Raw genomic sequence first — 27889 nt, forward strand, 5'->3', positions numbered from 1 at the left:
AACTGACACTTGGAGAGTTTAAATAACTCATTCAAACACACAACTAAGTGGCAAACTGAGATGTGAACCCAGGCAGTCTATTTCATTTGACTAGCCATTCCTAATCTCACAAAATACAAAATTCCCCTACAATATCCTATGACGGAAAATTTCTGGGAAAGAAGAGAATTAACAAAGCACTTTGACTCATTTTCTCTAATTTTTTTGTGTGTCATTCCTGGGATTCTTCCAGTGTTATCTGTTGCCAGAACTGTAGTATTTAGTATGTGTTCCTTGGGTGATTTTGCATTTATGTAATTAAGCTCTTCATCGCTGTTTAACCTAAAACTTCCCTTCATCTTATTGTAGTTGAAATGGCATTTTGCTGAACTGTCCATGAAAGATTCATATTTTTCTGATTGCTGGCTGTCCTGTATTTAGTGGCATCTTGTTCTTTGGGCATATGGGGTGCCCAAAGAACATCCAGAATATCATGTTCCAAAAAGGCTGTTCCTTCCACTAACAGAGCAGGCAGTATGAAAGCTGGAGCCTGGCGCCATTTGCAAACCATCAGTGCATTTGGTTGCTTGGGCTCTGTCAATCCTGTGTCACTCAGAGCTTCTCTGGATACTCCACCTCTATCCAAAGGCAGCCTGGCCAGTTGGTTCTCACCATCTCTCAACAATTCTCCCTCTCTCTCCTATATCATCACCTTTTTCCTCTCTACTGGGTCATTGCCATTGACAACAAAATCTATTTTAAAAATGCTCTCTTAACCCCACTCTTCTCTCCTGTTCTTCTGTTACCACTCCCTTTTGTACTGCTGCCCTAGGAAGAGTTGTATACGTATTCTGCTTATCCTTAATTCCTTTCCTCTCTCTTAAACCCACTCCATTTAGGCTTCCACCCAGATCACTTTACTGAAACTGTTCCTGTCAGATCACTAACATTTCTCTCTCTCTCTCTCTCTCTCTCACACACACACACACAGCCACCAGGACACAAATGATAAAGAATTTTGTCCGTTTTGTTCACTGATATATCTGCAGCACCCTGACAGGGCTGTACATAGTATGTGCTTAATGAATTCCCACCCGCTCCAATTTCCACATTTCTCTCTCAATTTCAAGAGTTTGAGAGGCTTCAAAGAATGAAGAGGACTCTAGGCCACAAATCGACTGAGGTAAATCAAGTTCCACAGGACTTGAGAGATCCTAAGTGACTAAACAGCATTTTTCCCTTTGCAGACCCTCTGCTTTTCCTCCAGAAAGGAATGACCTCCGAGATGAGACAGGTTTACAAGAGGGAAATCTGGGTCAGCTGTTCATCGGGAACACCTACTCACGACCCACGGACCACTCTTCACAGGATGCTCGCATAAAGTAAAAATGCAGATCGCCAAAGGCGGCTGCCGACTTCTAGCCAAGCCAAAGTAGGACTTGGGAGAGGATCCTGCAAGTCCGAGGTTGAAGAAGACTAAAAGAACCCTTATGGGGACCAGCGGAATAGTGCACGATCCCACCCCCAAGACCATTACTCCTTCGACACGCCGGTTTCTCCAGCTGGGTGAAATCAGGAGCTAAGAGAACGATTTCTGCCGCTTGGCCTCGTGGGAGATGTAGTCTTTCAGGAGGCAGGGCTGGAGAGGCGTTTTACAAAAATTTAGCAGAAGAAAACAGGATCTGTACAGGATTCCAAAGCAATCGTCATGCTCATACACTCTAAATACTCATTTTCCCATTTCCTTGGCCTCGGCCAGTCTTTAGAATAGTTACTGTCGCATGCCACCTCCAACGTCACCTCCCGTCTCTCTCTGTTTGGACCACACTACCTCTTTCCGGCTCGCTCGCCCTTCCGCCGCTCAGTCCAATGGTAGATGCGTTCCCGGTCAGTTCCCGGAGTGCCTTGCGGCTGTGATGGCTGCCACCGGCTGCCCCGGGGCTGCGCTTTCTCGAGTGTTCTTAGGGTTTTGGCAGACGGGCCCTGTCGCCGCAAGGGAGTGGGCAACCCGGTTCCCATCGCTCTTGGGCTATCAGCGGAGGTGCGTGACCTGTGTAGCGGGCGCCGCTTTCTCTGGTCCGCTCCTAGCCTCGGCTTCTAGGCGTTATGGCCAGAACTCAGCCTTGGACCGCTTCCTCGGACTCTCTCAGCCCGACAGTTCGTTGACTTCTCGCATTCCTGCCGTGTCCATGCACAGAGGTAAAGGGCCCAGATCGATTTGTCCGGAACTGTTACCGTTTTTATCAGTGAAAGCTCCGTTTCGAGGAAATCCCTCAGTCTGGGGATATTATTTTTGGGGGCATGGTTACAGAAAACAAAAGCAGAGAGAGACAGAGAGGGAGACGGAGACGAGCAGTGAAGGATCTCACAGGAGAGAGAAAGAACAGATTCTACGAGGCCAGCAGAGTACCCTGTATTCTGGTAGGGAGTAGTATAGAATCTGGTAGGGAGGCTGGATACAAACCGGTCGTTGCAATCCATTGGCATAAGGAGCCAATACAAAAGACTGAAAAAGGTTTTAGAGCCTTCATAACGCCCTTAGTAGGGGCCGGGAGATAGGCCTGGAGGGATTTCTGGCTTTATCTGGCCTAGCTGTACTCACCCATGTGCATATATTTACCAGACAAACTACACAGTAATTTAATATTAAGTGCCAGGCATTGTGCCAGTGATTTTACACAATTGCCAATTGTCTAAAGAAGGTTATAAATAGGTACTATTAATATCATCCCCATTTTACATGTGATAAAACTAAGGAATTTAGAGAGGTTAAAAGATTTAATAAAGTCATGTAAACTAATTAATGGACAAACTTAAGTCTCAAAGCCTGGTCTCGGCTTCAATCTGGTGCACTAACGTTGTATCCCTACTCCCTTTGTGGGTGGTAGGACTGTGTGCCTGACAAGATCCAAATTGTACTCTCTTTCACTTCCCTCCTGCCCCACACACAGATGAGCAGGATCTCCTCTTGGTCCATCACCCCGACATGCCTGAGAACTCCCGGGTCCTACGAGTGGTCCTCCTGGGTGCCCCAAATGCAGGGAAGTCAACACTCTCCAACCAGCTGCTGGGCCGAAAAGTATGCCACATCTTTGACTCCCCCAACCCCCTACCCCTTTTCATCTCTCCATGGATTGTCATAGAAGGATCTAAGACCTCACTGGGACTTCTTTGTTTCTGGCAGGTGTTTCCTGTGTCCAAGAAGGTGCACACTACTCGCTGCCAAGCTCTGGGGGTCATCACAGAGAAAGAGGCCCAGGTGGTGAGTACCTGCAACAGGACAAAGGGTGAAGCTAGGAGGGCCTCCCTTACTATTAGACCTGAAGAAAATGATGTTTGGATTCACTCCCCTGAGAGAAAAGAGTTTCCTCTTCCTTTAGGCCTGGAGTAATTCTCTCTGTACTTTCTCTCTCTGCCATTTAATTAGAAAGGTCTCATTTCCTCTTTACTGTTTCCTAATCGTCCATATATTTACAGTCATATTCTTCCTTCTGGATCTTATCTGGAATTAAAACAAAGCTGGAAGATAAAACTCTAGTCAGCTTGGCAAGAAGATGTCAGGCTTCTGAAATCAAGGGTGGCCTTTCTTTCACTCCCAGTCATAATTTTTCCTCCTGGGGCCTGAGGGTTTAGACATCACTCTTTCCTGATTTTAGATTCTACTTGACACACCTGGCCTCATCAGCCCTGTTAAACAGAAAAGGTAATAGCCATGGAAACAAGGGTTGTAGGGGGAAAGACGTTGAAGAGGGGGTGGAGAGATACCATCATAGGGGCTGGAAAACCCCCTTCCACACTCTATCCCTCATCAGGAGTACGTCAGTCATAAGACCCTTCCTAACCTATGTATGTCTGTCCTTCAGGCACCATCTGGAGCTCTCTTTGTTGGAAGATCCATGGAAGAGCATGGAATCTGCTGATCTGGGTTAGGCTCAGAATGGGAATCTGAAGCCCAGTTTACACAGTCATGGCCTCTCATTTCTTGGTAGTTTGGGAGGTGGGGATTGGCCAGACTCCTACCATTGGAAATTATCGGGGGATGGGGAAAAGAGTGGTCATATTTTTGTTTTCATCATCCTGCCAACTTCCAGTTGTAGTTCTTGTGGATGTCTCAGACAAATGGACTCGGAACCAGCTCAGCCCCGAAGTGCTCCAGTGCTTGACCCAGTTCTCCCAAGTCCCCAGCATCCTTGTCATGAACAAGGTGAGTACCACCTACCCGAGGAAGGAGTCTACTTTCCTCTAAGACCCCTATCTCACTAACCACACACACTGTCTGCCCATCCCCTATGCCCAGGTAGATTGCCTGAAGCAGAAGTCAGTTCTCCTGGAGCTCACAGCAGCCCTCACTGAAGGTGTGGTCAGTGGCAAGAAGCTCAAGTTAAGACAGGCCTTCCGCTCACAGCCGGGTACCCACTGCCCCAGCCCAGCAGCCAAGGGCCCAAACATACAGTCTGTGGGAGGCCCTCAGAGGATTGGCTGGCCTTACTTCCAGGAGATCTTCATGTTATCAGCACTAAGCCAGGAGGATGTGAAAACACTAAAGGTCAGTCAGTCTTGGCCATAGCCTGGCCTTTGTCTTCCACCATGTGAAGACAAGCCTCAGAGTTCCTCCTGGAAGAGAAAGTGAGTAGGAAAGTCCTGATTGGGACTGAAATGCTCACCTACTCCCTCTGTACCCACAGCAATACCTCCTGGCACGGGCCCAGCCAGGGCCTTGGGAATTCCATAGTGAAGTTCTCACTAGCCAGACGCCTGAGGAGATCTGCGCCAACATCATCCGAGAGAAGCTCCTAGAGCATCTGCCCCAGGAGGTGCCCTACAATGTACAGCAGGTGCAGGCCCAGTGAAAGGATCTGGGGGTTCTCCACCAGGTGCACACTCAGAGCAGGACAGCTGTGTCCCAGAGACATTGGGGTATGTGTCTGCCTGACTGACTAATTATGACGTTTCCCTGTGCAGAAAACAATTATGTGGGAGGAAGGACCAAGCGGGGAGCTGGTGATCGTACAGAAGCTTCTGGTGCCCAAAGAATCTCATGTGGTAAGCAGGTCTAGGCTTGAAAGAGGGACTAAGGCTCTGTTAGGCAGGGGTTCTCCCCTCCACTGCTTGGGAGCCCTGAGAGCAGGCTCAGGATCCTCTCTTTTATCCCACTCTCAGAAGATCTTGATTGGTCCGAAGGGGCACCTGATCTCCCAGATTGCAGAGGAGGCTGGCCGGGACCTTATGGACATCTTCCTCTGTGAGGTTCAGCTCCGCCTCTCTGTGAAGCTCCTCAATTGACCACCCTCTACTGCCCCTCTCAAGACATCCCAGTCTAAGTTTCTGGTAGGAGCCACTGACCAGAATTGCTCCTGCCTGGGGCCTACAGGGACTGGTGAGGGGCATGAACACTGATGGCAAACCACTGGCTGGCCTGCTTGCCTAGTCAGCACAGCCCCTCCCCAGCCATATCTCGTGTTGGAGGAAGGAACCTACCTTAGCTCTGTCCCCAGTAGTTTCTCTGACTGGGGCCACAGCTACTTAGGTCTAGAAGTTTGTCTCTTTGGTGCAAGCAGCGCCACCCTGCTTCTACCTGGCACTGGCCCAGAGTTTCTCCCTCAGTTGCCAGTTGTTAGCAGGGAGATCTTTTTCCCTTGTCAGATCCTCCACCTGGAAGTCCCATAAGGACCCATGTGAGATAGTGCCTCCCACCTGCTCCCCAAGTCATTGAATCCTTCCACTACATCCCTCTCCCCAGCCTCCGATGCTAATAAAGTTAAAAGACAAGCATTCTCGTTCTCACCTTTATTTCTTTAGAACAGGAAAGAGAAAACTTACCCATTCCCTCACCCCCACCCCATTGTCTGAGCTTGAGTCTTCTTCTCTTCCAGTAGTCTGCTCCAGGGTCCTGAGTTCTCTTGGCACGTTTTCTGGGTGCAGCAAGAGAACCATTACCATTACTAAACTCAGTAATGGTAACGGTTTCCTCGCCATTCCCAAGTGCCCTGGCAGTCAGCAGGCTGTGATGAGCACAGTGGGCTTGCTGCATCCTCTTGTCCTCATCAGGCTCCAGAGCTGGGGGTACCCGGACTAGTACATCATCTATACTGTAGTGTCTCATCGCAAACTTACAGTATATGATGATATCCAAGTCAGGGCCCTGCAGGGGGCATGGGAGGCATGACTTGAAGAGCACTGTGGCAGGGAAAGCCAGGGGCTAGGAGCAGAGCTGGACAGGTCAGGGCTGGATACGCAGAGCTCCCGCATCCATGCTCCACAGCTCCCAGGCCAGTGTCTTGATTCTGTGGTCAAGGGTGGCCAAAGTGGGTTAGAGGAACGGGACTGGCTGGAAGAAACCTGCAAAGCGAGGGTCTGTTGAGATCACCTTAGGGACCCTGTGCCAGAGTTAAGCCAGAGATCACCTAATGAGGCAGAAGGTAACCTCTGGTCAGACCAACAGACAAACCCAGAGGAGGGGCACTTACCTGGAGCTGGAACTGCAGACCAGAAAGGCAGAGGGACCCTGTCCTTGCCTCTTCACTCCTAGTGCTTGCCTTTTAATCCACTGGCCCCTCCCCTGGGTGGGGCACTTTCCCTGGTTCTTGAAGGCCCTGCCTATTAACCCTTTCCCCGCTGGACTCCTCAGAAGGAGAGTCACTGGCCCATCTCCCTATTAGTCCCTTTCTCACATACTCTTATGCTAAGCCTAGGATCCACCCTTCATTCGTATCCCCATGAAGTTGGTCATCTATCTGCTGGGCTGAGGAGAAGAAAGAATAGCCTCACCCCATCTTGGTCAGAGCCCTGGTGGAATTTAGGAAGGAGGAGTTGGTGATAGTGGTGAGACTGTTAGTTGAATCTCTATGAAAGGGAGGGTCCTGACAGCTGGATCTTTGTGGATTCCTGGGGCAGGCTCTGGCCTAAATTTCAGTCCCCAGACCCCTGTCTGCATTTATGCTGAGCACAAGAAGGCCGGACCTGAATAGGCAGATCCCTCACCCACCTCTGTCATGGCAAGTTCCCCTGGGTAGGGGTGTCCTCTGTGGGGAGATTTGAGGGCAGCTGAATCCCAAACTTGTGGGAGCTAGCATAAGAATGGGTGAGGACCTGTTCTTCAGAGATCAAGTCACTTAGGGTAAGAGCCTGGCATTATTCAATTCTCTGCCTCTGGGGAAGGTGAGACTCCTGGGGTAGAGACTCCTCAAAGCAGGGACTCTGTTATTTAGACCCTCATTCTGGGGAGCACATCTGCTTCTCTGTTCCTTCCCCTTTCCCTATCTTAATCAGGTCTGTGTGCTAGGAGGCAGTTATACCCCTCCTGTGCAGGGGCAGGTGAGGCCGGGATGGGGAATGGGAGGAGAGACTCACCCTTCTTTTGGTTCCTTGGAGGTGTTCTATTTCCTGCTGCCACAGAACCTTGGCACATGCTGACGTGATCTTACCTCCTTTCTTGTCTAGTTAGTTCCTATTTTCTCTTCAGATCTCTGTCACCTCTGTAGGGAAGTCTTCCCTGGTTAGTTAAATCCCTGTGTTGTGGGTTCATTTATTTGTGTGATTATTCACAATTAAGCAAATAATCATGAGTGCTTGGTTTATTCACTGATATATTTCTACCACAGACTAGAGACTAAATAAACCTTCTTGTCAAATGACTGACATGGTGTTTAGCCCACTATAATGGGGAGGAGAGACACTTTGGCCCGGGAAGGCAGACGGACAAAGGTGTAACTCAGGCAAGTCATTTTCTCTCTTGGATTGATTGTCCCTGTTCTTTGTAAACAGCGATAATAAAGGTCCCTTGTTAACAGAATTGTGAGAACCAGGTAATTAGCTGCTGGTAAAGCACTTAGCACAGTGCTAGTGCTGGTCCACAGAAGGGGTTCAAACAAGTTAATTCCTACCTTGCTCGCTTCCCAGGGGCTCACCGAAGGCCACAGGTGAAGCCTGTTGAACATCTGAAAGCTCATGGGATGTTCTTGAAAGAAGCTTGATGCTACTGAAAGAGGCAAGGTTTAGCGGTAACAGGCCTTGGGTGACAGTCTCAATTCTACAACATCCATCTCTGTGACTTTGGACCAGGTATCCTCAGCTTCAGTTTCCTCAAATATAAAGAGCTATCCATATGCACCTCATGGTGATTAAAAGGATGATATGAACACTGTCAAAGAGAAAACCACAGGCCCAAAATGATACAAGTGCTAAAAGCCCATCATACCAAACAGATTTAATGCCTGACCTAATTGCATTTTCAGCTTCTTCCAGAAATGTAATATTAACCTACTGGTTTGGAATTTTCTGGTCCAACACCAGTAAGGTGATCTGTCTTGTGGGCCCTCTCCATCCCTCATAGGAAGAAGAGGCAATCTGCATGATAAAAACCCTTCCCCTCTTTTGTTCTCTTTGGCCCACACCAAGTGTCAAGACCCCAAAGTAATCTTTTCTTTTGTTAATAGCTCCTTGCCCCACCCTTCTTCCTATAAAAAGCTTCCATTTTGTACAGCCCCTCTGAGTGCCTTTCTGGTTGCTAGGTAGCATGCTGCTGATTTGTGAATTGCTTAACGCAAGTTAGATTTTCAGATATACTGGGTTGAATTTTGTTTTTTAACAGCACTCATCTCAAACTCCCAGAGCCTAGAATGTATAGAACCAGTGTCAGTTTCCTTTCCTTTCCTCTGTCATGAGCTGTGTGACCGAGGGCAAAGTAACACTTCTCTGAACTTTGGTGGTAATACATACCTCACCAAATTGTAAGAATTAAGTGAGTAATGTGAGTGAGAAAGCTTTAAAAATTCAGGTGCTCTAACCAAGTGAGGAATTAGCATTTTGTCTGTTCTTACCTCTTTGTGACCCTCTTTCCTGTTACCCCTCCTGCCAGGTCACTTCTATTCAGAGACCCCATAGATCAGGCTCTTTTACCAGAGTAAAGGCTTCATGTACCAGGGCCAAACTTCAAGTCAAGCTGTGCACTGCCTAGGTTTCTGCTTAATCCTTGGGGGCCAGGTTCAAAGGTGAGCACGGATAGGACTCAGGGGTCCTGGAGATAGAGGAGAGATATCTCAACCAACCAGAGATTCTGTGGCTGTGGCCTCTGGCTGGGGTGGAGGGGGCTGTGATCAGGGTGTGGACTGGAGGAGAGTCTGAGCCTGGGTGGGGTGGTCTGGGGACCCTGATAAGCAGGCTTGTGGCTATCAGGGTGGGGGCCCGTCTGTGTATCAGGAGCCAGCAGGGGCCACAATGTAGGACCTGAGGATATTTTCTATCTAGGGCTGTCTCCTGAATGGCTGCTCTTCAATCCCTCTGCCTCTTTGGAAACCTAAGGGAAGTTAGGATGGGAATCTTTCTTCCTTTCTTTCTGCAAGTCACATGGAGACTCTGCCCCTTGCCTGACCAACATTGGGGTGGGGAACACAGTCTGGGTCCTTGGGTCCAGCTTTGCATTCTGACAACTTTTGCTTCAGACCAAGAACTTCATGGCTCTCCCGAGGCCAGGGTAGGCTAGTCTGGGACCTTATCCTTCTAATTCCAATCCCTGCCACTGCAGCTTTAAGCCTTTGACTCTTATTTAGAACTTCTTTGGATGAAGTCCTTAAACCATATGGCAAGTGATGAAGTTAAAGATGGTCAGATCTGCAAGAGTCCTTCAAAATCATGGAGTTCGATTCCCTCATTTAGATAGGCGAGGAAACTGAGGCCCAGAGAAGGGCAGAGAATCATCCAAAGCCTCAGGATTCCTTCTACCTCTCCACATCGGGGAACCCAGAACTCTCAGAGAAACAGGAAGGCAGCAGCAGATACCTACAGATGAACAGACACATGCATAACATGCAGAACACATACACAACACACATGTATGATGCCCACATAGACACAACACATGGAGATACACATAAAAAAATAGATTCAGCTAGTAAAATTCTCTTAGTTTCTTCCTGGATGCTTTACTAAGTTTCATGAAGTTAGTAGTTTTGTACAAAGATAAAAGAAGGCCAAATAATACGGTCATTCACTGTCTTACTCAGCATAGTCAGCAGCAAAACTCAGCCTGGAACCAAAGACTTTGAGAAGTTCTGGGTTGGAACTTACTCTACTGTTTTGCTTTGGATACAGAGGACCCAAAGCAAGAGTCTGGTCTGGTTCTAGGAACTTAAGAGGTGTGAAAAAGAAAAGCTAGAAAATAGTTCTAAACCCTTTCTCTCTATGTGATAGATTGGAGTTTGAGACCTAGGGGGTTTGTCAGCGATGACTGCTGGTGATTGCCTCTTATCCTACCTTAATTTCATCATGACCAGTCTATGAAGCTTTTCCTAACCCTCCCTGACACTTGCTTTCCTATGTCTAGGCTTTGGACCTGCTCTATTTTCCTCAACACTCTGTGAAAATTCATCTGTCCCTTATTTGTCCCCAACTACTCATTTAGCAGGCACTTTGATTCTTCTCTGTAGCCCCAGCACCATTCACGGGACTTTTTCAGGAAGGTGCTCAGAGGTGCTTTACACTGAACACATGCAGACTCTCCAGACAGTGCCCAACATGCATGTGTTCAAGTACTCCGCTCTTGCAGTCTCTATGCCTTTTGGTCCCATGAGCAAGTGCACGCGTTGTACAATAAACCCAGATGCAGTGGGGTGCTAGCAGTGGCTTCCTTGGGGGCTTTGTTAATGTCCATCCATCTCCAAAAGATGACTGCATGCTAATTTTATAATAGAGATACTGAGGCTCCTGGAAGACATGCATAACCCTGAGTTACATAGTAAGTCAGGAAAAGAGGCAGGCTACAACTCTGCTCTCCAGACTCTTGACCCCAGTATCTGTGCACAAACCTGCTGTGAAATGAGATTGATTTCTCTGTGAGGCCATTTTGAGTTTCAGAAGCAATGGAATTAGACCCAAGTTTTGCCACTTAACCAATAATGTGATTCCGAGCATATTGCTTACTTCATCTCTCTGAGCCTCAGTTTCCTTGTCTCTCAAATAGCAACGACAGTAATGCCCACCTCATAAGATCCTTGGGAAGAGTCAGTGAAAGAAGGTGTGGGAAGCTCCTGCACAGTACAGTCCCTTCTACTTCTTTAGGTCTTCCCACCCATCTGATTCCTTTTAAAACCTTCCACACACTGCTCTCAGCCAATTCCAACCCAGCGTCAATTCTCGCTCCTTTCTCTGACCTCCTGCAGCCAGGCCCTCACATGGAACTCACATGCCCTAGAATCACAGGCCACCTTTGGCTTAACCCAGAGCCTCAGCCTACACAGTTCAGGAGTTAAGCCTCCAATTTTTTGCTTTTCTTCCAAACCCTGCCCAGGACAGACTCAGAGCCAGAAGGGAAAAGCACAGCTTTGTATTTGTTAGAGTCTGAGATCCACCACTACCGGCCCTGCTGAGTGGGCCTGGGCCCTGCCCTGCTCTTAGAGTCCTGACTTCCTTATCAGTAAAATGGGTTTATTATAATATGTACTTTTCTGTGATTGTTGTACAGATGAAATAAGACAGCAGAGGTGAAAATTTCTAACCTAGAGCCTGGCTCATATACTATAGGAAGTCAACAAATGCCAGGTTTCTTCCCTTCTGGCTTTGCAATAGGCTTTCCCTACTTATCCTCCCCAATGGGGCATGTACCCATGGACATGTGTGCTCACTCACATACCGCACATGCACATGATAGTGCCTACCTGCCTGAGCACACATATAGTCAGAAATAGACTACAATCAACACCTCCCTAAGTCTGTTCAGCAATTCTCAGTTTCTGTTCTTTGGGTCAGTGGGAACCCCCATGACTTGGGCCATGACCTCTCCAGTCTCCAGGCACAGTCCTAAAGGTAGCTGTTGGGTGAGAAAGGATCCCAGGGAGCCTAGGTGGCCCTCCCTCCTCAAATCCTTCCCGCCATTAGCAGGGCTTTACCTCCCTCCCTCCCTGCCAGGACAACCTGTCTGCTTCACAGCTGCTGTGGAAGAGATAGGCAGCCTGGATTATCAGACCAGACAAGGCTCCTTGTGACAGTTCCCTGCCCTCCCCCGCTTCAGGCAAAGGTTCCAGGCCCCTTAACCCACTATGTGCTGGGCCCTCAAGCTCAGGGCCTAGAAATAGTAGAGAAAGGGAGTAGGACCTGTATCCCCAGACCCAGTTCTCAAGGCTGGAGTCATAAGCACAGGAAGTTGGGAACAGCTTCAGCTGTGCCCTGCAGGAATCAAGTCTGCACACAAGGCCCTCTATCACTCCATCCTGGGTCCATGGCAGCCCCAAATGAGGATGGACAGTCTGGGCAGGACTTAAAGGGCTTGGACAAAAGGCCCTATACTACTCACTCTCCCTCCCTGAGGCTGGTTCCAGGCTCTGGGGACAGAGGCCTGGTTCTCCCTAATCTCAGAATCCATTGGCTTTATCACAGGTATCAATACATCACCTCTCTCCCTCTACCCCCAAATTATTGCCCCAAACATCTTTCTCTTCTCCAGCATCCTTCAAGCCTCTTTCAGCAAGGCCCCTGTTTTCTTGCTTTTCTGAGGCCTCTCTGGTCATCTCCTCTGGTCAGCCACTGTCCCTGACGCTCAGACTAACCAGGATCATCTCCTAGTTGAGCCCCACACAGCCACCCAGTTCCTCTTTTCTGAAGGTTAACAGGAAGTAGTAAAAAGAGCAGGAGCCTCAGTGTCTGGGAGTCTGGCTTCCATTCCTGGTTCTGGCTCTGACACTAAGTGATCTTGGGCAAGTTCTTTCACTTCCATGCTTCAGTTTCCTCATTGTATAAAATACAAGGCAATAACTTTTCACAAGGTTGACTCAGGGATTAAATAAGTACAACTCATTTTATCATTTTAGTAATCAGTGGGAAAATTTTTAAAAATGCCTGCAAAAGGACTTTATAAGCCAACTGCCAAATGATATCAGCTGATACATGCTGAGCTCACGAAGTGCCATGCTTAATGCTAACATGAGCTGTCATTTAGTCCTTACAACAACCCCAACAGTACACAGCCCCAGGCTCAATCCTTGAACTTCTTTTCTTTATTACCTACACTCATTCTTTTGTTGATCTTCTCTTGTCCCACAGCTTTAAATAGTATCTACACTACTATTTAGTAGTTAGGTGACTCCCTAATTCACAGGTCCAGGACAAGCCTCTCCCCTAAACTAATTTCTAGAGTGAATGTCCTACTTGTTAATTTCTCTAATAGGCACCTTAAAATTAACACACCCAAAACTGAGGTCCTGATCCCACCTCAAATCTGCTTCTTCAACCGCTTTTTCCATGTGTGTGTAGATAGCAACTCCATTCTTCCAGACAGGCCAAAAAATTGGAGGCAATTTATCTTTGATGAAGTATAACATACATTCAAGTGCATTACCACAAAGTGAACATACCCATTTAACAACCACCCACATCAAGAAATAGAACATTCTCAGCACGTTTCTAGACAGTCCCAGGAGCCTCCTGTGTCCTCTCTCACAATTACCTCCCTCTTCCTCTCCAAAGCTGACTTCTATCCTGACTTCTAATGCCATAGATTAGCTTGGCTGCTTTTTATATAAAAGACTGATTCATGATGTATTTTTATGTCTGGCTTCTTTCTCTCAACATTGTGAGATTCAAGTTGTTGCATCTATCAGTTATTTATTTTCATTTCTGTGTAGTATTTAATTTCCTGAATGTACTACACTTTATTCGTTCCACTATTGGTAAACATTTGGATTGTTGGAATTTGGGGGCCATTATTTATAATGCTGCAATGAACATTCTTGTACATACCTGTATGTATATTTCTGTTGGGGGTGGAATGGTTGGATCAAAGGCTGTGCTTATGTTTAGCTGTACTAGATTCTGTTAAACAGAGTTCCACAGTAGTTGTATCAACATAAATTTCTACCAGCAGTATATGAAAGTTCCAAGTGCTCCACATCCTCACCTACACTTAGTATTGTTACTCTTCCATTTCAGTCATTCTGGTGGGTATGTAGTGATATCTCATCCTGGTTTTAATTTGCATTTCCCTGATGATTAATTAAATTATACGTGCTATTCTCATTATCCATTGTTTTGTGACAAATCATCCCCAAACTTGGAAGCTTAAACAACTGACATTCCTTATACTATCTCTCAGTTTCAGAGATCAGGATTTCAGGAGGTTGGGTGGGCAGAACTGGTTGGGGTCTGTCATGTAGATGAGATGCAGTCAGATGGGGCCTGGAGGAGCTAGGGGCTGGCCAAGCATCTCTCTCTTCATGTAGCTCAAGGATTATCTGTGTGTCTCTTTGCTAGGACTTCCTGACAGCACAGTGGCCTTAGAAAAGTCAGACTGTCTACACAGTAGCTAAAAGCTTAATGACAGTATTCAAACTAATAAAGCAGAAGCTACATTGTTATGAGCTAGCCTCGTTAGTCATATAGCATCAAGTCTACCATATTCTATTGACCTAAATAGTCACAAAAGTCCACTCAGTTTCAAGGGAAGGGGGCATAGGTTCTACCTCTAATTGGAAGGACTGTCAAAATCACACTGTAAGGAGAACATGTGGAATAGAAGATAATGTTGCTATCATCCTTTCAAAATACAATCTTCTACAAGTTTTCATACATCTGTTGGCCTTTTTGTGTAGGGCTTGAGCCCAACATTTGTCTATTATTCTATGTATTTTACCATAATAAAAAATTAAAAAGTTATACAAATGGAATCATATAGTATGTCACATTTTGGATAGACATTTTTTTACTCAGCGTAATTCCCTGGAGATTAATGTGTCCTTTGATAAAGTCTTAATTTTAATGTTTTATTAATCTTTTATAGTTATTTTCATGTTAGTATAAAAATCTTCGCTTATCCTAAGGTCATGAAGATATTGTTATTTTCTACATTTTATTACTTTTCACATTTAGATCTGCAGTCCATTTGGGATTGATTTTGTGTACAATGTGAGGTTCAGGATCAAGAACCATTTTTTCCCCGCACAGATAGCCAGTATCTTTTATTGAAAAGACTGTCCTTTCCACATAGCTCTGCATTGCCACTTTTGTCATAAAACAAGTGTGGGTCTATTTTTGGACTCTCTATTCTATTCCATTGGTCTACTGTGTGCCCATGTCAATCACAGTCTTAACAACTGAACTTTGAATTGTCTTGATATATGATACTTTAAATCCTCCAACTTTGCTAATTTTCAAGTTTCTCTTGCTTATTCTTGTGCTTTTGGCATTTCTCTATAACATTCAGAATTAGTTTGTCAATTCAAAATCTCTTGGGGTTGTACTAACTCTATAGACCAATATGGGAAAATTGGTATCTTTACGATACTTGAATCTTCAAATTCATAGATATTGGAGGCATTTTTTTAATTTCATTTTTTTTCTCAGTCAGCAACTCTGGTCAGTTCAAAATACATCCAACACCTGAGTGCTTCTCACCACCGCTATTGGTCAAAGTGGCCATCATATTTCACCTGTATTATTGCAATACTGATGAGAAGCAACTGGTCTTCCCACTGCCTCCCTTATCCCTCTTCATTCTATTCTTAGGGTGTTTGGAGCAATGTTCCTATTGAGTTGTCTTGCTATTATTGATTTGTAGGAGCTCTTTTTATACATGGAAATTCTTCATTAGATATATATATTATAAATATTTTTTCCCGACTGTGCTTGTTTCTCCATTTTCTTAAGTTCATTTTGTTAGACACGACTTATTTTGATGGTTCAATTTATCAATTTTTTCATTTATGTTTTTTGTTTGTTTTTATCCTAGGAAACTTGCCTATGCCAAGGTCATAAAAACATTCCCCTTATTCTGTATGCTTTATGGGTTGAGTTTTTATATTAGGTCTATGATCCATCTCAAACTAGTTTTTGTATATAGAGTGAGATGGAGGTTGTGATTTTGTCCTCCATACAAACCCAGTTGTTCCAGCACCATTTTTGGAAATGATTTTCTTTCTCCCTTGTATTGTCGCAGTGCCTAGAATGATCTTTTCAGGTGTGTCAGACCACATCACTCTTCTTTCAAACCCTTCAGTGGTTTCCATGTCAAAGGCCAAAATAGGCCCCATTAAGGTTCCACATGACCTGAAAACAAGCCTCATTAAGGTTGTCCATCCTGACCTTATCTACTGCCACTTTCCCCGCTGCTCATTCACTCACTCATTTCTAAACATATTGACCTCCTTGCTGTTCTTTGATCATGCCCAACACACTCCCACCTTGGGGTCCTTGGTTGGGAAGCTCTTTCCTCTGCATTGCTCTTTCCTTTACTTGCTTTAACACTACCTTCTCATTTCGGTCTTCCTTCAATACCCTAAAATTTAAAGTTCACCCTCCTGAACTTCCTATTCCTTTCAGTTTTATTTGCTTTCTTAGTGCACACCATTATCTAACATACTGTAGACGTATTTAATATCTCTTATTTTGTTTCCCTTACCTGAGTGTAAGCTCTAAAAGCTGTGGGTTTGTTCTGTTCACTGCGGTCTCTCCAGCATCTAGGACAATGCCTGGCACACAGCATTTGTAAAATGAATAAGAATACTGAAACCCCAAAAGATGAAGTTATTTGTCTAAGTAATAAACAGGTCATAAACAACAGAGCTGAAATTTAAACCCAAGTTGTCTGACTCGAGTTCATGCTCTTAAGCCTGAGTTGTGGGCTCCATTACTAAGTGGGGCTCAGGACAAGCACAGAGGTGTAGCGAACCTGGCAGCTCCCTCCATCTTCTGCCTGCAATGGAGTCAGGTCTCCTAGGGCTCAGGTCTGGCCTCAGCAGCTTGGGCCACCCTGCCCCAGGATGCTATTGGGGGCAAGGCCAGTGTGCTGATGCCCCCCAGTGGCTAGGGTGGGGAAGGACAGGAAAAGTGTAACCTTCAGGATGAAGGGGTATGTGGGAGGGCCACCTGGTTGGTTCTTGGTTCCAGTCTCTCCCCTCACAGAAGACACAATACAGGGCATAGGCATAACAGATCTTTATTTTACCAGAAGGGACAGGCAGTGGGGCAGTGCAGCATCCAAGCCCCAGACCAAACATGCAGCATCCACATGCAGGAACAGCCACACAGGCTGGGGCAGGGCCAGGGCCAGGGGTGTGGGACTGGGACCATAGGATACCCAAAGCACCCCTGCCAGGTTGCCTGTGCTCTTCTGCCTCCAGTAGAGCAAGGAGACAGAGGACTGGGCTGCTTCCCCATGGCTGGAATTCTGTCACTCCCGCCAGGAAGAAAGTCTACAGCACTCAATTCTGTATGGGGCTGGCACAGCCTTGCCCGCTGGAAGGGCCCAGCCCAATACCCAGGACAGTGTGGCCCTAGCAGGAAGAAGGTCTACGGACTTTCTAGTCCCCAACAGGGCTGGACTTTGATCCCAGAAAGGCTTAGCATAACTAAGACCAAGCCTCACTCCACCTAGCAGGGACATGTCCATGAAGGGGACTTCCCTGAGCACAAGCGGGGGCCTCCTAAGGCAGTAGTAAACGGAAGGAGCTGCTATAAACAGGAGGCCTTGCTTCTGTGCCCCTGGGGTTGGGGGGAGGGGAGGGGTAAGGTATGACAGTAGGCCTGGGGCTGGGGAGGGGCGAAGTGAAGGCAATGGTTCTGGGCCTGTAGGCCACAGCTACCTAGGCCTAGAGGGGCTAGAGTGGGTGAGGCTGAGGGCTTCCCAGGGTACGGTTTGGGGTTGAGAAGTCCAGGCCAGGAGAGGAGAGAGGACTGTCCTACCCAGACCCCTTGCACTCATGCTGAGCTCTTGCCAGGGCCACAGGGAGGAGGACAGATACACAGAGAACTTCAAGGCACCAAGATTCTGAGGGGCAGTAGGACCACCCCCCACAGACAGACAGTGATTATAATAAACATCTTCAGCTTAAACTACATGATGAGTGTAGAGGGTGGGTAGGAGGAAAGAGAGAAAAAGAGACAAAAGAAGAGACATACGTACATGAATATGAGGGTGGAAGAGACACACCAGATGGATGTGGCAGTGAAAGTGAGGGTGTGGGGTAGAGAAGAAGAAAAGGAGACAGAGACAGAAGGGAAAACAGCCAGAGAAAAGAAGGCCTGAACACACAGCACTTCTGGTTCCTATAAAATAAGGCACCAGAGTCAGTAACGTTCCCGTTGTCCTTGTGGTATTAAAACGGGTGCTGAAGGGAGGGGCGGGCGGCTGCTGAAAGGTGTGGGCCTTCAGGAGCCTCACACCTGTGCACCGGTGGCCTTCTTGATCAGGGGTATCTGCAAGAATGGGAGATGCCATGAGGCCGTGGCTCTGGGGCCCACAACCACTTCGCTTGGGTCAGTCCAGCAGACTGCCCAGGTAATCCCACCGTGGCTAGCAAGGTACACACCTTAGATAGGTCCACGCCTGTAAGGGCATGCACAGAGGCAGGCAGCTCAGCCAGCAGTCGGTTCACTTCTGATGTCACCTTGTTGTTGTCACCGCTGAGGATCACAATTTCATCAACTTTGGTCAGTGGGGCGGCAATTTTAGCAGCAATCTAGGATGTAAGGTGGGAGAAGCGCTTGGTTGGTTCAGTCCACCTACTCTGTTCAGCATTTCTCCCTCCTTTCTCCATCTCACGCGAACCCCAAAGCAGCCTGGGTGGCCCCTATTTGCAAGCCATGGTCCGGGAGGCCCAGTGAATCAGGGACAAGCCTATGCCTATTGTAGGGTTCCTGCCCCATGCTGAGTACGCCCCCATTTAATCCACCTGTTGCTGTGTTCCTGAAAAGGCCCCAAAAAGTTCTGGCACATGCCTAGCTAATCCCAGCCTTGGGTGGGAGCCTCACCTGGGGCAGGGCCTCCAGCACCAAGGCCATCTTGGCGGAGTCCCCGTATTTCTGGTAGGCCTCAGCCTTGAGCTTCATCCGCTCAGCCTCTGCCTTGCCCATCGCCTCGATGACTGATGCCTCCGCCTCACCGATTTTGCGAATCTTCTCAGCCTCTGCCTGAGCCAAGAGGACCTGCTTCACCCTAGGAAGTCCAGGCCAGGCAGAATCAGTGGGAAGTGCCAGGGGTCCCTCATGCCTTGCCTGGGGACTCACAAACCCTTAAGCCCTCTGCTCTTGCAGGTGTCGGGTGGGGGAATCTGTGAAGAGGGGGGCCCTGGCATTCTGGCTCTGGCCAGGGAGAGGCTATGGGCTCCCAGATGTAAATGGAGGGAGGTAATTAACCAGGATGCCCTCTGGGCCAAACACTATACCAGGTCTTCACATCTCCTTTATCTAAGTCAGTTTTCCTAACAACAATCTCGTGTTCTTCAAAATGAGTGCACAGGGACAGAGGAACTAGTTTCCAAACTGTGGTCAGGAGAGTGGGGAGGGGGGAGCATGCATGGCAGAGGAGCCTGACTAATGCCCCAGCCCAATACCCAGCAGCACTCACTTTTCACCCTCAGCTATCTGCTGTATCCGGTGGGCCTCAGCCTCAGCTGGGCGGCGCACCGTGGCAATAAGCTCCTTGTCTGTACGCAGGATCTCTTGTGCCTCCACTGCAATCTGCTTTTTACGCTGCACAATCTCAATTTCAATCTCTTCCTGACGGATCTTCTGCTGCTCACGGGCCCCTTGTAGCTCATAGGCCAGCTGGGCCTCTGCTGTCTGTGGCAGAAGTGTGGTCAGTATGTCAAGGCCTGGCCACCAAGCCTTAGGCCACGAGCCCCAACCCAGGGGCCTTATAGCTTCTCACCTTGATGTTAACTTCCTCACTGAAGGCTGACTTTTGCAGTTCAAAGGCTCGCTTGGAGTCAGCGATCTTGGTGTCTGCCATGAATTTCACGTCTAGCATCTCCTTCTTGCACTCGGCTTCCTGGGAGCAAGAGGGGCAGGTGCTGAGGGTTCTCTTAGCAACTATGGTACCACCACCCCTGAGCACCCTGTTTCTGGGAATGGGAAAGCCCACATACCCGAATGCCTGCATCCCGCTCGGCCTCGGCCACCCCGATGTCAGCATCTCTCTGAACTACGGCAGTCTGTGTCTTGCCCAGGGAGCTCAGATAGTCTACTTTGTCATACACATCCTGGGGAGGGAAAAGGGAGTCATCCTTGGGAACAGTCATAGGCACAAAGGTGCCCCTCCTGCCAAGCCTCCCTCCCACTCCCAGATGGACACAGGGGGCTATAGCCTTCCCACCACACCTTGATGGTGAAGCTCAGGATCTCAATGCCCATGCGCCCGACGTCTGGGGCTGCCACCTCCCGCACCAGCTTGGCAAACTGGTCCCGGTCCTGATAAATCTGTTCCACGGTCAGGGTCCCTGGGGGCAGAGGGATCATGGGCTGACTCCCCAGGGGGCCCAGCCAGCTAGGAAAAGAAGGAGGCATGCAAGTAGAGGTCTGAGGGTATACAGGGGTTGTGCAGTATGATCTGGGTCTTCCTGGTTTCTTCTTAACCGTGTTTATCATCCATCTGCAGAGTCCAGGCTGGATGAAGAAAAGTATTCCAAGCAGTACTAGCTGCCTGACCAGACTGGCAGCCCCTCACCCCCACCCTTATGCCCTCCCTTTCACTCAAGTCATCTGAAGTTTTGAAAGGAAATACTTCAGGGAAAATGTTTTGGCTTTTCATCTAGAAACCTTGGTGGGCCTGATGGATCCCCCTGCCCCACCCTGCACCCCTCTCTGGCCCTGGCTTGGGGACCCTGTGACGCTCCTCGAAGACAGCAGGGAGGTCCCTGAGCTGGGGAGAGTCTCACCGAGGATGGAGCGCAGGTGCCCCTCTAGGGTCTGCAGAACAACGTTCTTGATGTCTTGCACATTCTTGCCCAGGAACTGCTCGCAGGCCACAGCCAGGAGCTCTTTCTCTGTCATGATCTTCACCTGCCAGTGGTCACAGAGGCACCTGAGCCAGGCTGGAGGGTGGCAGATGAAAGCCCCAGACCCAGGTGCGGAGGGTGGTGGCTATGCCCCTCCCCTCCTTTTTCAGACCTGGAGGCCTAGGGGCTGGGGGATGGGGTGGAGTCTGTCTGAGGCCTCTAGTGGGGATAGCACACAAGGGATTCTCACAGAGAAATTTCATCCTCACTGGCAGCCCCAGGACTCTCTCCTGGGCATATGGGGCTCGTCCCCCCAACCCCTCCAGCCCACTCATTTTTCCCTCATTAGCCAAATCCTCCGTTCCAGGCTTCCCACAGGTGGGAGACCTGTAGACTGAGGGGCAGAGAACATAAAAAGGACAATGAGCAATAGGGACAGAGCGACAGACTAGGAAAGAGGACCTGGACAGAACAGGGAACAGGTCCAGGGCTTGCCACCGAGGGTAGGCATCTTCCTGCCTTTCCTTCCCAAAGTAGTAGGCCAACAACCCCCTCACCAGAGGCCTAAAACATGGTTTAATCTGTCTACCCCATGAAGTCGAGAGGTGGAGTAGGGCGGAAAGCCCCTCACCCAGGCACTGAGCTAGGAATATAATGCAACCTCTGACTCCAGAGCCCAGAGCTGCTCTGCCTCACCTGGCTTCACCCTTTGGTCCCCACCCCTCTAGCCCCCTACCCAGGCAACAGGAAAAGCTTGGATTCTGGGGCCTGGCATTTCCGACACCTGCAAAGAATGGGGTGGGATTAGTTAGACAGGAGCCCTCAGCACTGGTTCTGTCCCTCGTGAGCCCGCTGAGGAGAGAAGTGGGTATCTGTTAGTCCTGCTGGGTGGCCAAGGGCCGAGTGAGCATGTTCCAGTGGCAATGACCCTCTCTTGGAAGGGGGGTGGGGGCAGGGGTGCTGGAGAGAAACTGCCTCTGGCTGCTGTCCTCTCCTCCCCTCCCCACCACCCCAGCATGGGACGAGGGAGCTCAACGGTCATGCGTGGGGCTGCTGAGTTACTATACCTGGGCGACACCCGTCACAGTTAAAGCTACCCCCTCGGCCGTCTCTACGTCCTCGCAGCGGGGCTGCAACGTCATAATCTCTAGGGAAATCCTGCCAAGAAATGCAAAACAGGGACATGGGTCTGGGGGCCCAGGGCCTGTGATGTGGGAAGAGTCCAATACTTCACTGCTCCGGCTGGGATGGGCCAGGGGTCCTGTTGTGGAGGAGGGTGGGGAAGATTCCCCAAGGGGTTGTTGGGAGAATGTGAGGAGATAGGTGGGAAGGCAGGGCAGGGTGGGTACTGGTGGCTCCAGAGGAAGGAGGATGGGCATGCTACCCATGTCCTCTGTTCAAATCAGCTTGGCTTGAAGACTGGGAAAAGGAAGTAGAGAAGAAGTTGATGCAGTGGTCTGGTTGAGGGGTTGGGGAAGAGTCCAGGTGTAGCTGTGTGTGTATCCTGGGATAGCAAGTAAGTGCTGGTACTCCAGGCTGTGCTCTTTAAGTTGTCCAAGGGTGTCAGCTAAACTTCTCTTGGGGGCCCTCATCTGATCCCTGGGTTTGCTCAGCACCCTGGGATGCTCCAGGAAGCTGCCTAGAAAAGCTCTGCCTGGTGGCCTGGCCAGCTGGGAGTATGTCCACTGCTGGGTCAAGAGGAAGTGATTCTGCATCTGCCCCTTGCCAGATAAGTGCTTCATAGTCCCTCTACTTGGCAACAGGCTAAGGTGTGAAGCCTACCCTCAGGGGTTGGGCCCCAGGGGTGGTCAAGTGGGGAATGAAGGCTGGGGCCACATCAGAGTTTCCTGTCCAAGGAGCACTAACCATAGAAAGACTTGTTCTGTCCAGACAGTCTGAGGCTTAAAGGTCCATATCACCAAGCTTAAAAGGGACCTGGGCATTTGCAGTTATTTCAAGTAGAGTAGTGTGTTTGGAGGGGGAATAGGGCTGCTTTAGATGGGTGCCAAAGAAAGCCAGGGCTCTGCCCATTCCACGCAAGGTGCTCTGAGCTTCTCAGACTTCTGTGCGGAAGCCTGCCCTCCCACGGCTACAAGGGGCAGATGAGATGGGGAGTCCCCTTCCTGATTAGATGGCAGGATGGGTGAGGAAGGGAGTGGTGGTGTAGAGTTTTTGCCTGAGAAGGCTGAAGGGCAATTTCATGCATGGTAAGGCAATAGGTAAGGCGACACTTAGGTCTCTTCCAGCCTGGGGACCCACCAGCATGCAGGCTCTGAGGGGGCAGGGCCTTTCTGATGTTCACTCCAGCATTCGTAGTGCTTGGAACTGAGAAGGCACTCAACAGAGAGTTGATGAATGAAGCAATGAAGATGGGAACCTACACATTAGCACCCAGAGTTACTAAATGCTCTGGCTTAAGAATGGATTTCACCAGCTACTGCTACATGGTAATGAAGAGTGAGATACCAGGTCACTTGCTTTTCAAAGTAAGATCGTATTCGTAATAAAGCCTGGGTTTCTCTAGCACTTCCGTCCCAAATATCCCAAAGTGCCCTCATATTGTTTTACTTGTCTTTCCAATATCCCTACAAGGCACAGAGAAGGCATCATTCTCATTTCACAACAGGGAAACTGAAGCCTAGTGACAAGAAATCTGTTCAAAGGCCTCTCAACAAAGAATTAGGGGCAGGGAATTACCAAGGCTCTTCTTGCTCAGGCCTGTCAAAGAGGTTGAAGGGGGCCAAAGGGCTTGGTGACCAGAACTCCCCATGAGACCCATCTTCTGGCCTTGTAAGGAGGAGGGCTAGGGCTTGACACTGGGGTGTCAGCCTGGAGAAGGGGCTAGCAAGGGGCTCCATGGTACCTGGAGGACTAGGAATTTAGCAGTAGATAGGACTGAACCCTCCCCACCCAGACAGCTCAGCTCTGTCACATAAGGGCCTGTGTCTCCTGCCTCGACTTACTCCCAATTTAGGCTTGGCATCTAAGGATACCCACTGGTAGATTTTGGCAGAGCTTCCAGAGCAGCAGAAGTGGAAGCAGAGGAGAGGGAGGCATACTCTTAGGAAGGGAGTCCATTGGCTCCTTCTTGCTAGGCCCCACAGGGCAGGAAGAGAGAAGGTTAGACACAGAGGAGGAAGCAGGTGGGTTATTACCTGTGCAACCCCTGTTACGAATAGCGGGACCCCCTCCGACGTCTCAATATTCTCACAGCGACACAGGATGGTCATAACCTCCAGAGACAGTCTGAGAAGCAGCCATGGGGTAGGGAGAGGCAGGGACAGGAAGGGGTAGGAGGGGACACAGCAAATACACACAGTGGTTACCAGATAAGCACCAATGCCTGATGCCTGGGGGCAGGGTTGCTCTCCATATTTCAGCCCCACCACTACCAGCGCAGCCTAGGGCTGTAGGGGGACAAAGACCTGTCTTTGCTGGCTTGAGGCCTCTGGGTCTCTTCTCTAGTCCCCATACCCTTCCAAGGAGGAGCTGCTGGGCTGGAGGAAAAGCCTGTTGATGCCCTGGGTCTGTGTTTTGAGGTCAGGAGGCCTGTGTGCAGGGCACCCGGGTTGCTCATCACTTCTCTTTCCTTGGACGTTTCTGGCATGATCTGAGAGACTTAGCTTCAAGTCCACCCTCCAAACACAGGCAAACCTGTGTTTTCAGAAACTGGGAGGTAGCGGCCACTCTGGGGATTGATGAGCCACAGCAAATACCGAATCTGCTTGGGGCACACACTCTCAAGGTCTGTGCTACATGTCACTAAGAAGACAATTTAGGGCCAGAAAAGCCCAAAGAAAATTTTGGATTTTCTAATTTTGGGGTGGTGGTGTGTCAAGGAAGGCTGGGGGAGAAAGTGTGCCCCTGCCAGAATATTCACAGGGACATGACATACCCTGGGAGATGACAGAGTAATTCACTTTGGAATTTCCAATGTTGGGCACAGGCAGAGGAGGGAGTCATGGCAAAGAAAATAAGGTGCCTCAAAGCTACTTGGCTGACCCCAGCTGAGCCTCCCTAGAGCAGCGTGTGTGCATGACTGTGTGTGTGTAGGGCAGTGGTCCAGGCAGAGGCCAGGCTGTGAACAGCGTGGAAGGCTTCCCTGAACCAGAGAAAGGAAGGACAGAGACTGAGGCTGGAGAAGCAGGTGGGTTGGAGGAAAAGGGGACCCCCACCTCAACTCGTACATGCCAGCCCTGGGGACTGTGGCCATGCAGATGTGCAAAAGGCTGCCTTCATTCAAGCCCCTACCACTAAGCACCCATGGGCCTGAGAGGACTCTAGACCTGGTTCAGACAGGAACCCACCAACCTCTCTTCTGGGAAAGGAGGAAAGAGGGAAATAGGAGAGAGGGAGGGAAGGAAGGAGGGAAGATGGGAGGCTGCAGCTCAGATGCCAGAGGTAGAGGAATTGCTCAGGCAAGGAGAGAGGTGCCTACATCAGGCCTCATGAAAGTATAGGATGCAACAGCAAAGTGCAGCAGGAGGGACTTCACTGAGCCTGGAGAAGAATGGCTGACACTAAGGGTGGGTGAAAGGTAGGATGGCTGTGGAAAGTACCTCAAAAGGGAAGGTGAGGATCCAGGCTGGGTTAGAAGCCTCTACTCTGACCTGAGAGGTTCCTGCTAGCCTAGGGAAATAAAGGCCTCAGCTTGTGGGGATGTCCCCCAAGCAGACTAGGGAAGGGGCTGCCCCCAGGACAGGGTCCAAGAAGGGGAAGGGCTGTAGACTCAGACTGCCCAGCAAGTGGGACCAGAGGGAAGATGCTGAGCCTGGGTGTGTGAGATCAGTTTCCTAGAGCAAGGTACAAGGCCCTCCACTCCTCACTTCCAAATCTGTTGTCATGGGAGCTTGGCCCTGTCTTGGGGCTCTGTTTCTTGGAGCAAGAAGCAGGAGCGGGGCCCAAGAACGTGGAGCTGCAGGGTTGTTGTTTTAGCAGTGAAAGCTCATGCAGGATAGGTCTCTGGGCAAGCGGCAAACTCTCCAGGCTTGGTTGTATGTCAAGGTGTTCTGGACAAGATATTCTGTCATCCCAGGACTGCATGGCATGTGGGGTAGGGTGGCAGTGTCTCTAGAGAGGGTGCCCCATGTTTTCTGACAGACCAACTGGACTACTCAGGAGTGCCTAGGAGCCTTCTGAGAGAAAGCTGTGACCAGTATTACTTTGTGACACTCCGGCCTTGGGCCAAAAGAGTTACCCAAGATCCCTCCACTCAGACAAAGGAAGGGAGAGATGGGAGAGTGGAGGGGGGGTTACTGGGAAATCAGTGAAGTTAAAAAGTGTAACATGTTTCCCATGCCCCTGACCCTAGCCAACACCCTCAGACTCCCTGGAGCCCCAAGCACTAACAGCTCAGTGAAGTCATGGGGCTTCTCTCTGCTGACTGGTAGGGCTGAGGCTGGGGGGGATTTCCACTGGAATCTCCATCACTTCCCCTTCAGGATGATAGCCCATGCCCCCCACGTGTGCACACCTTCACAGCTCTGCTGCCCTTGTTGCCTGGGTCCTGGACTAGAAGGATCTGGGCCCCTTCCCCCATCTTCCATAATCAGGAAGGGGGTGATGGTGGAAAGGTGGCTGGCATGTCTCATCTCCTTTTGTGTAGGCAGTGAGGGTGACAGGAAAGGTCCAAGCCAAGCCTGGCTCTACCAGGAGCTCTGGGGTAGCCTGCAGATACAGCTTGGTGGTGGGCTCTCTGGGGAGCTAAAATATCCCTTCCTCTAGTCTTTCCAGATTGATTTAAGAGGTCCAGACCTTTCTTGCCTGGCCCTGCTACCAATTCCTTAGATCCCCACCCCTGGTCTCTAACCAGCTGCTGTCACAGAGCCACTTCAGACTGTAAATTCATTCTCTGTTATTTACCTCTACCTGCATTGTCTCAGAGCCTGCACAAGTGAGGATGCACGTAAGAGGTCCCTTCAGCTTTTCCTCCCTCCCAAACCCACTCCAAACAGGGTGTATAATTAAGGCTTCATGAATAACTTTGAACTAGAATCAGGGCATTAGGATTCTGCCTGGGCAGGAATCTGAATTCTCTGGGACAGAAGTGATGCCTCCAGTGGAAAAAAGCACATCCACTAAGGAGGTGCCCATAGACAGACCTCTAGCATCCCTGAGCGACCCATTCTGTCTGCTTCTTAGGAGACCCCCCACCCCAAGAATGAAATGTGGCAAGTGGCAGATGCTCTAGCTGACCTGTGGAGTGAAGGGAAAAGGCTAGAAACCTTTTTCTCCCTTGCCCACCAAGATACTAGTTTCCAGAGCCCCCCGGCACTTACCTCTGAGTATCGGAGATACACCACCAGGCCCAGGCCCAGCCGCCAAACACATACTGTTTATAGTCTGAACCACAACAGCCCCCTGGAAAGCAAAGCAAAGTACTGCTGGTTAGTCAGCTCTTGTGTTTGTCTACCCGCATTTGTCCAACAACCCTGGGCCTTTATCTGCTCCGATACTTGACAACTCCCTCTATGGGTTGCCAGGTGCTGAGTTACATGCTCAGAAATGTGAGACATGCCCTTCAGGGCCTGGGAATCTAGTTTGGTAGACAAACAATTTGCATAAAAAGGAAGAAATCCAGTGAGTAGCTCAGAATGTAAGTGCTTTCAGGGAGCAGAAGAAGTCAGTGGGCAGGAGTGAGTAGAAAAAACTTCCATTTTTCATTCAACTATTCAGATATTCATTCAACAAACAAGCAGAATATTTTCTGTACCAGGGACACAGAAATGAAGATACAAGTCCTATCTTGAAAGAGGAGAGTCAAGGTGGGAGCCTTGCTCATGCCTGGTAGATACATCTTAGTGAAGCTGGTTCTCTATTCTCAGGGGTTCAGAGTGACTCTTTTCCTCTTGTGGGAGCAGATGCAGAAGGCAAGGCCTCAAAACAAAGGCCAACTCATGGTACCGATGGGAGAAGTGAAAAGGGAAAAGGTTTAAAAAGGGAGTGATTCCTGGAAACTATCCACTAAACAGAATGTTGAATCTGGCCTGGCCCCAGATTCATGCTGTGGACATGTTCAGCATGCTCTCTGTACAGAAAGGAGAAAAATCAAGTCTTGAAATTCTTATTGCAAACTCTCTTGTCAATGCCAAAATTACTCATCAAGTTCAGGAAAACTTTCATAAAAGCTAGAGTGGCAGTTCACTTGTAGTGCAGATATGTACAGGAAACATGATTCAAAGGAAGTGTGATTTGTATAGTAAAAAAAAAAAAAA

At 49.1% G+C, this 27889-nt stretch overlaps 2 protein-coding genes across 7 annotated transcripts in view; one reads left to right on the forward strand and one right to left on the reverse strand.

Annotated features, from left to right (window-relative positions):
• Nucleotides 1-1855: 1855 nt before the first annotated feature.
• ERAL1 (Era like 12S mitochondrial rRNA chaperone 1) lies at nt 1856-14630 on the forward strand. 4 transcript variants are annotated; one of them, XR_005658050.1, is made up of 11 exons: nt 1856-2178; nt 2931-3058; nt 3164-3241; nt 3636-3682; nt 3843-3904; nt 4071-4183; nt 4277-4525; nt 4665-4814; nt 4942-5022; nt 7581-7694; nt 7879-14630. XR_005658050.1 is itself a non-coding variant. In XM_039886127.1 (10 exons), the coding sequence occupies exons 1-10, from the start codon at nt 1896-1898 to the stop codon at nt 7590-7592; spliced, it is 1203 nt and encodes a 400-aa protein (XP_039742061.1). In that variant the 5' UTR covers nt 1856-1895; the 3' UTR covers nt 7593-14630. The 4 variants fall into 4 exon arrangements, 3 of the variants coding, with proteins under 3 accessions (XP_039742061.1, XP_039742062.1, XP_039742060.1); XM_039886127.1 differs by having other exon boundaries at nt 7581-14630; XM_039886126.1 differs by lacking the exons at nt 7581-7694; nt 7879-14630 and adding an exon at nt 5140-5751 and having other exon boundaries at nt 1857-2178.
• Nucleotides 14631-16881: 2251 nt separating this feature from the next.
• FLOT2 (flotillin 2) overlaps nt 16882-27889 on the reverse strand; it is a 15431-nt gene continuing 4423 nt past the window's right edge. Inside the window, exons 2-11 of one of the 3 annotated variants that reach the window (XM_039886132.1) lie at nt 26954-27035; nt 23831-23921; nt 20616-20739; nt 20059-20177; nt 19827-19940; nt 19610-19729; nt 19307-19521; nt 18712-18895; nt 18270-18419; nt 16882-18156 (exon numbers count right to left, since the gene is read on the reverse strand). In XM_039886132.1, coding sequence (XP_039742066.1) covers nt 18118-18156; nt 18270-18419; nt 18712-18895; nt 19307-19521; nt 19610-19729; nt 19827-19940; nt 20059-20177; nt 20616-20739; nt 23831-23921; nt 26954-27035 — 1238 coding nt within the window. In that variant the 3' untranslated portion in view covers nt 16882-18117. Of the gene's footprint in view, nt 18157-18269; nt 18420-18711; nt 18896-19306; nt 19522-19609; nt 19730-19826; nt 19941-20058; nt 20178-20615; nt 20740-21742; nt 21834-23830; nt 23922-26953; nt 27036-27889 lie in introns of those variants that run through there. The other 2 variants (XM_039886131.1, XM_039886133.1) reach the window with 2 other exon arrangements.

This window comes from Pteropus medius, unplaced genomic scaffold (genome assembly GCF_902729225.1).
Source record: "Pteropus medius unplaced genomic scaffold, Ma_sr-lr_union100, whole genome shotgun sequence".
In the NCBI taxonomy this organism is placed as follows: Eukaryota; Metazoa; Chordata; class Mammalia; order Chiroptera; family Pteropodidae; genus Pteropus; species Pteropus medius.

Excerpts from the sequence above, each read along its gene's own strand:
- ERAL1 (XM_039886126.1), top strand. The coding sequence starts at position 1,896 with ATGGCTGCCACCGGCTGCCCCGGGGCTGCGCTTTCTCGAGTGTTCTTA. Across the intron at positions 3,683-3,842 it reads AGCCCTGTTAAACAGAAAAG|GCACCATCTGGAGCTCTCTT; the intron begins GTAATAGCCATG and ends TCTGTCCTTCAG. Across the intron at positions 4,184-4,276 it reads GCATCCTTGTCATGAACAAG|GTAGATTGCCTGAAGCAGAA; the intron begins GTGAGTACCACC and ends CCCTATGCCCAG.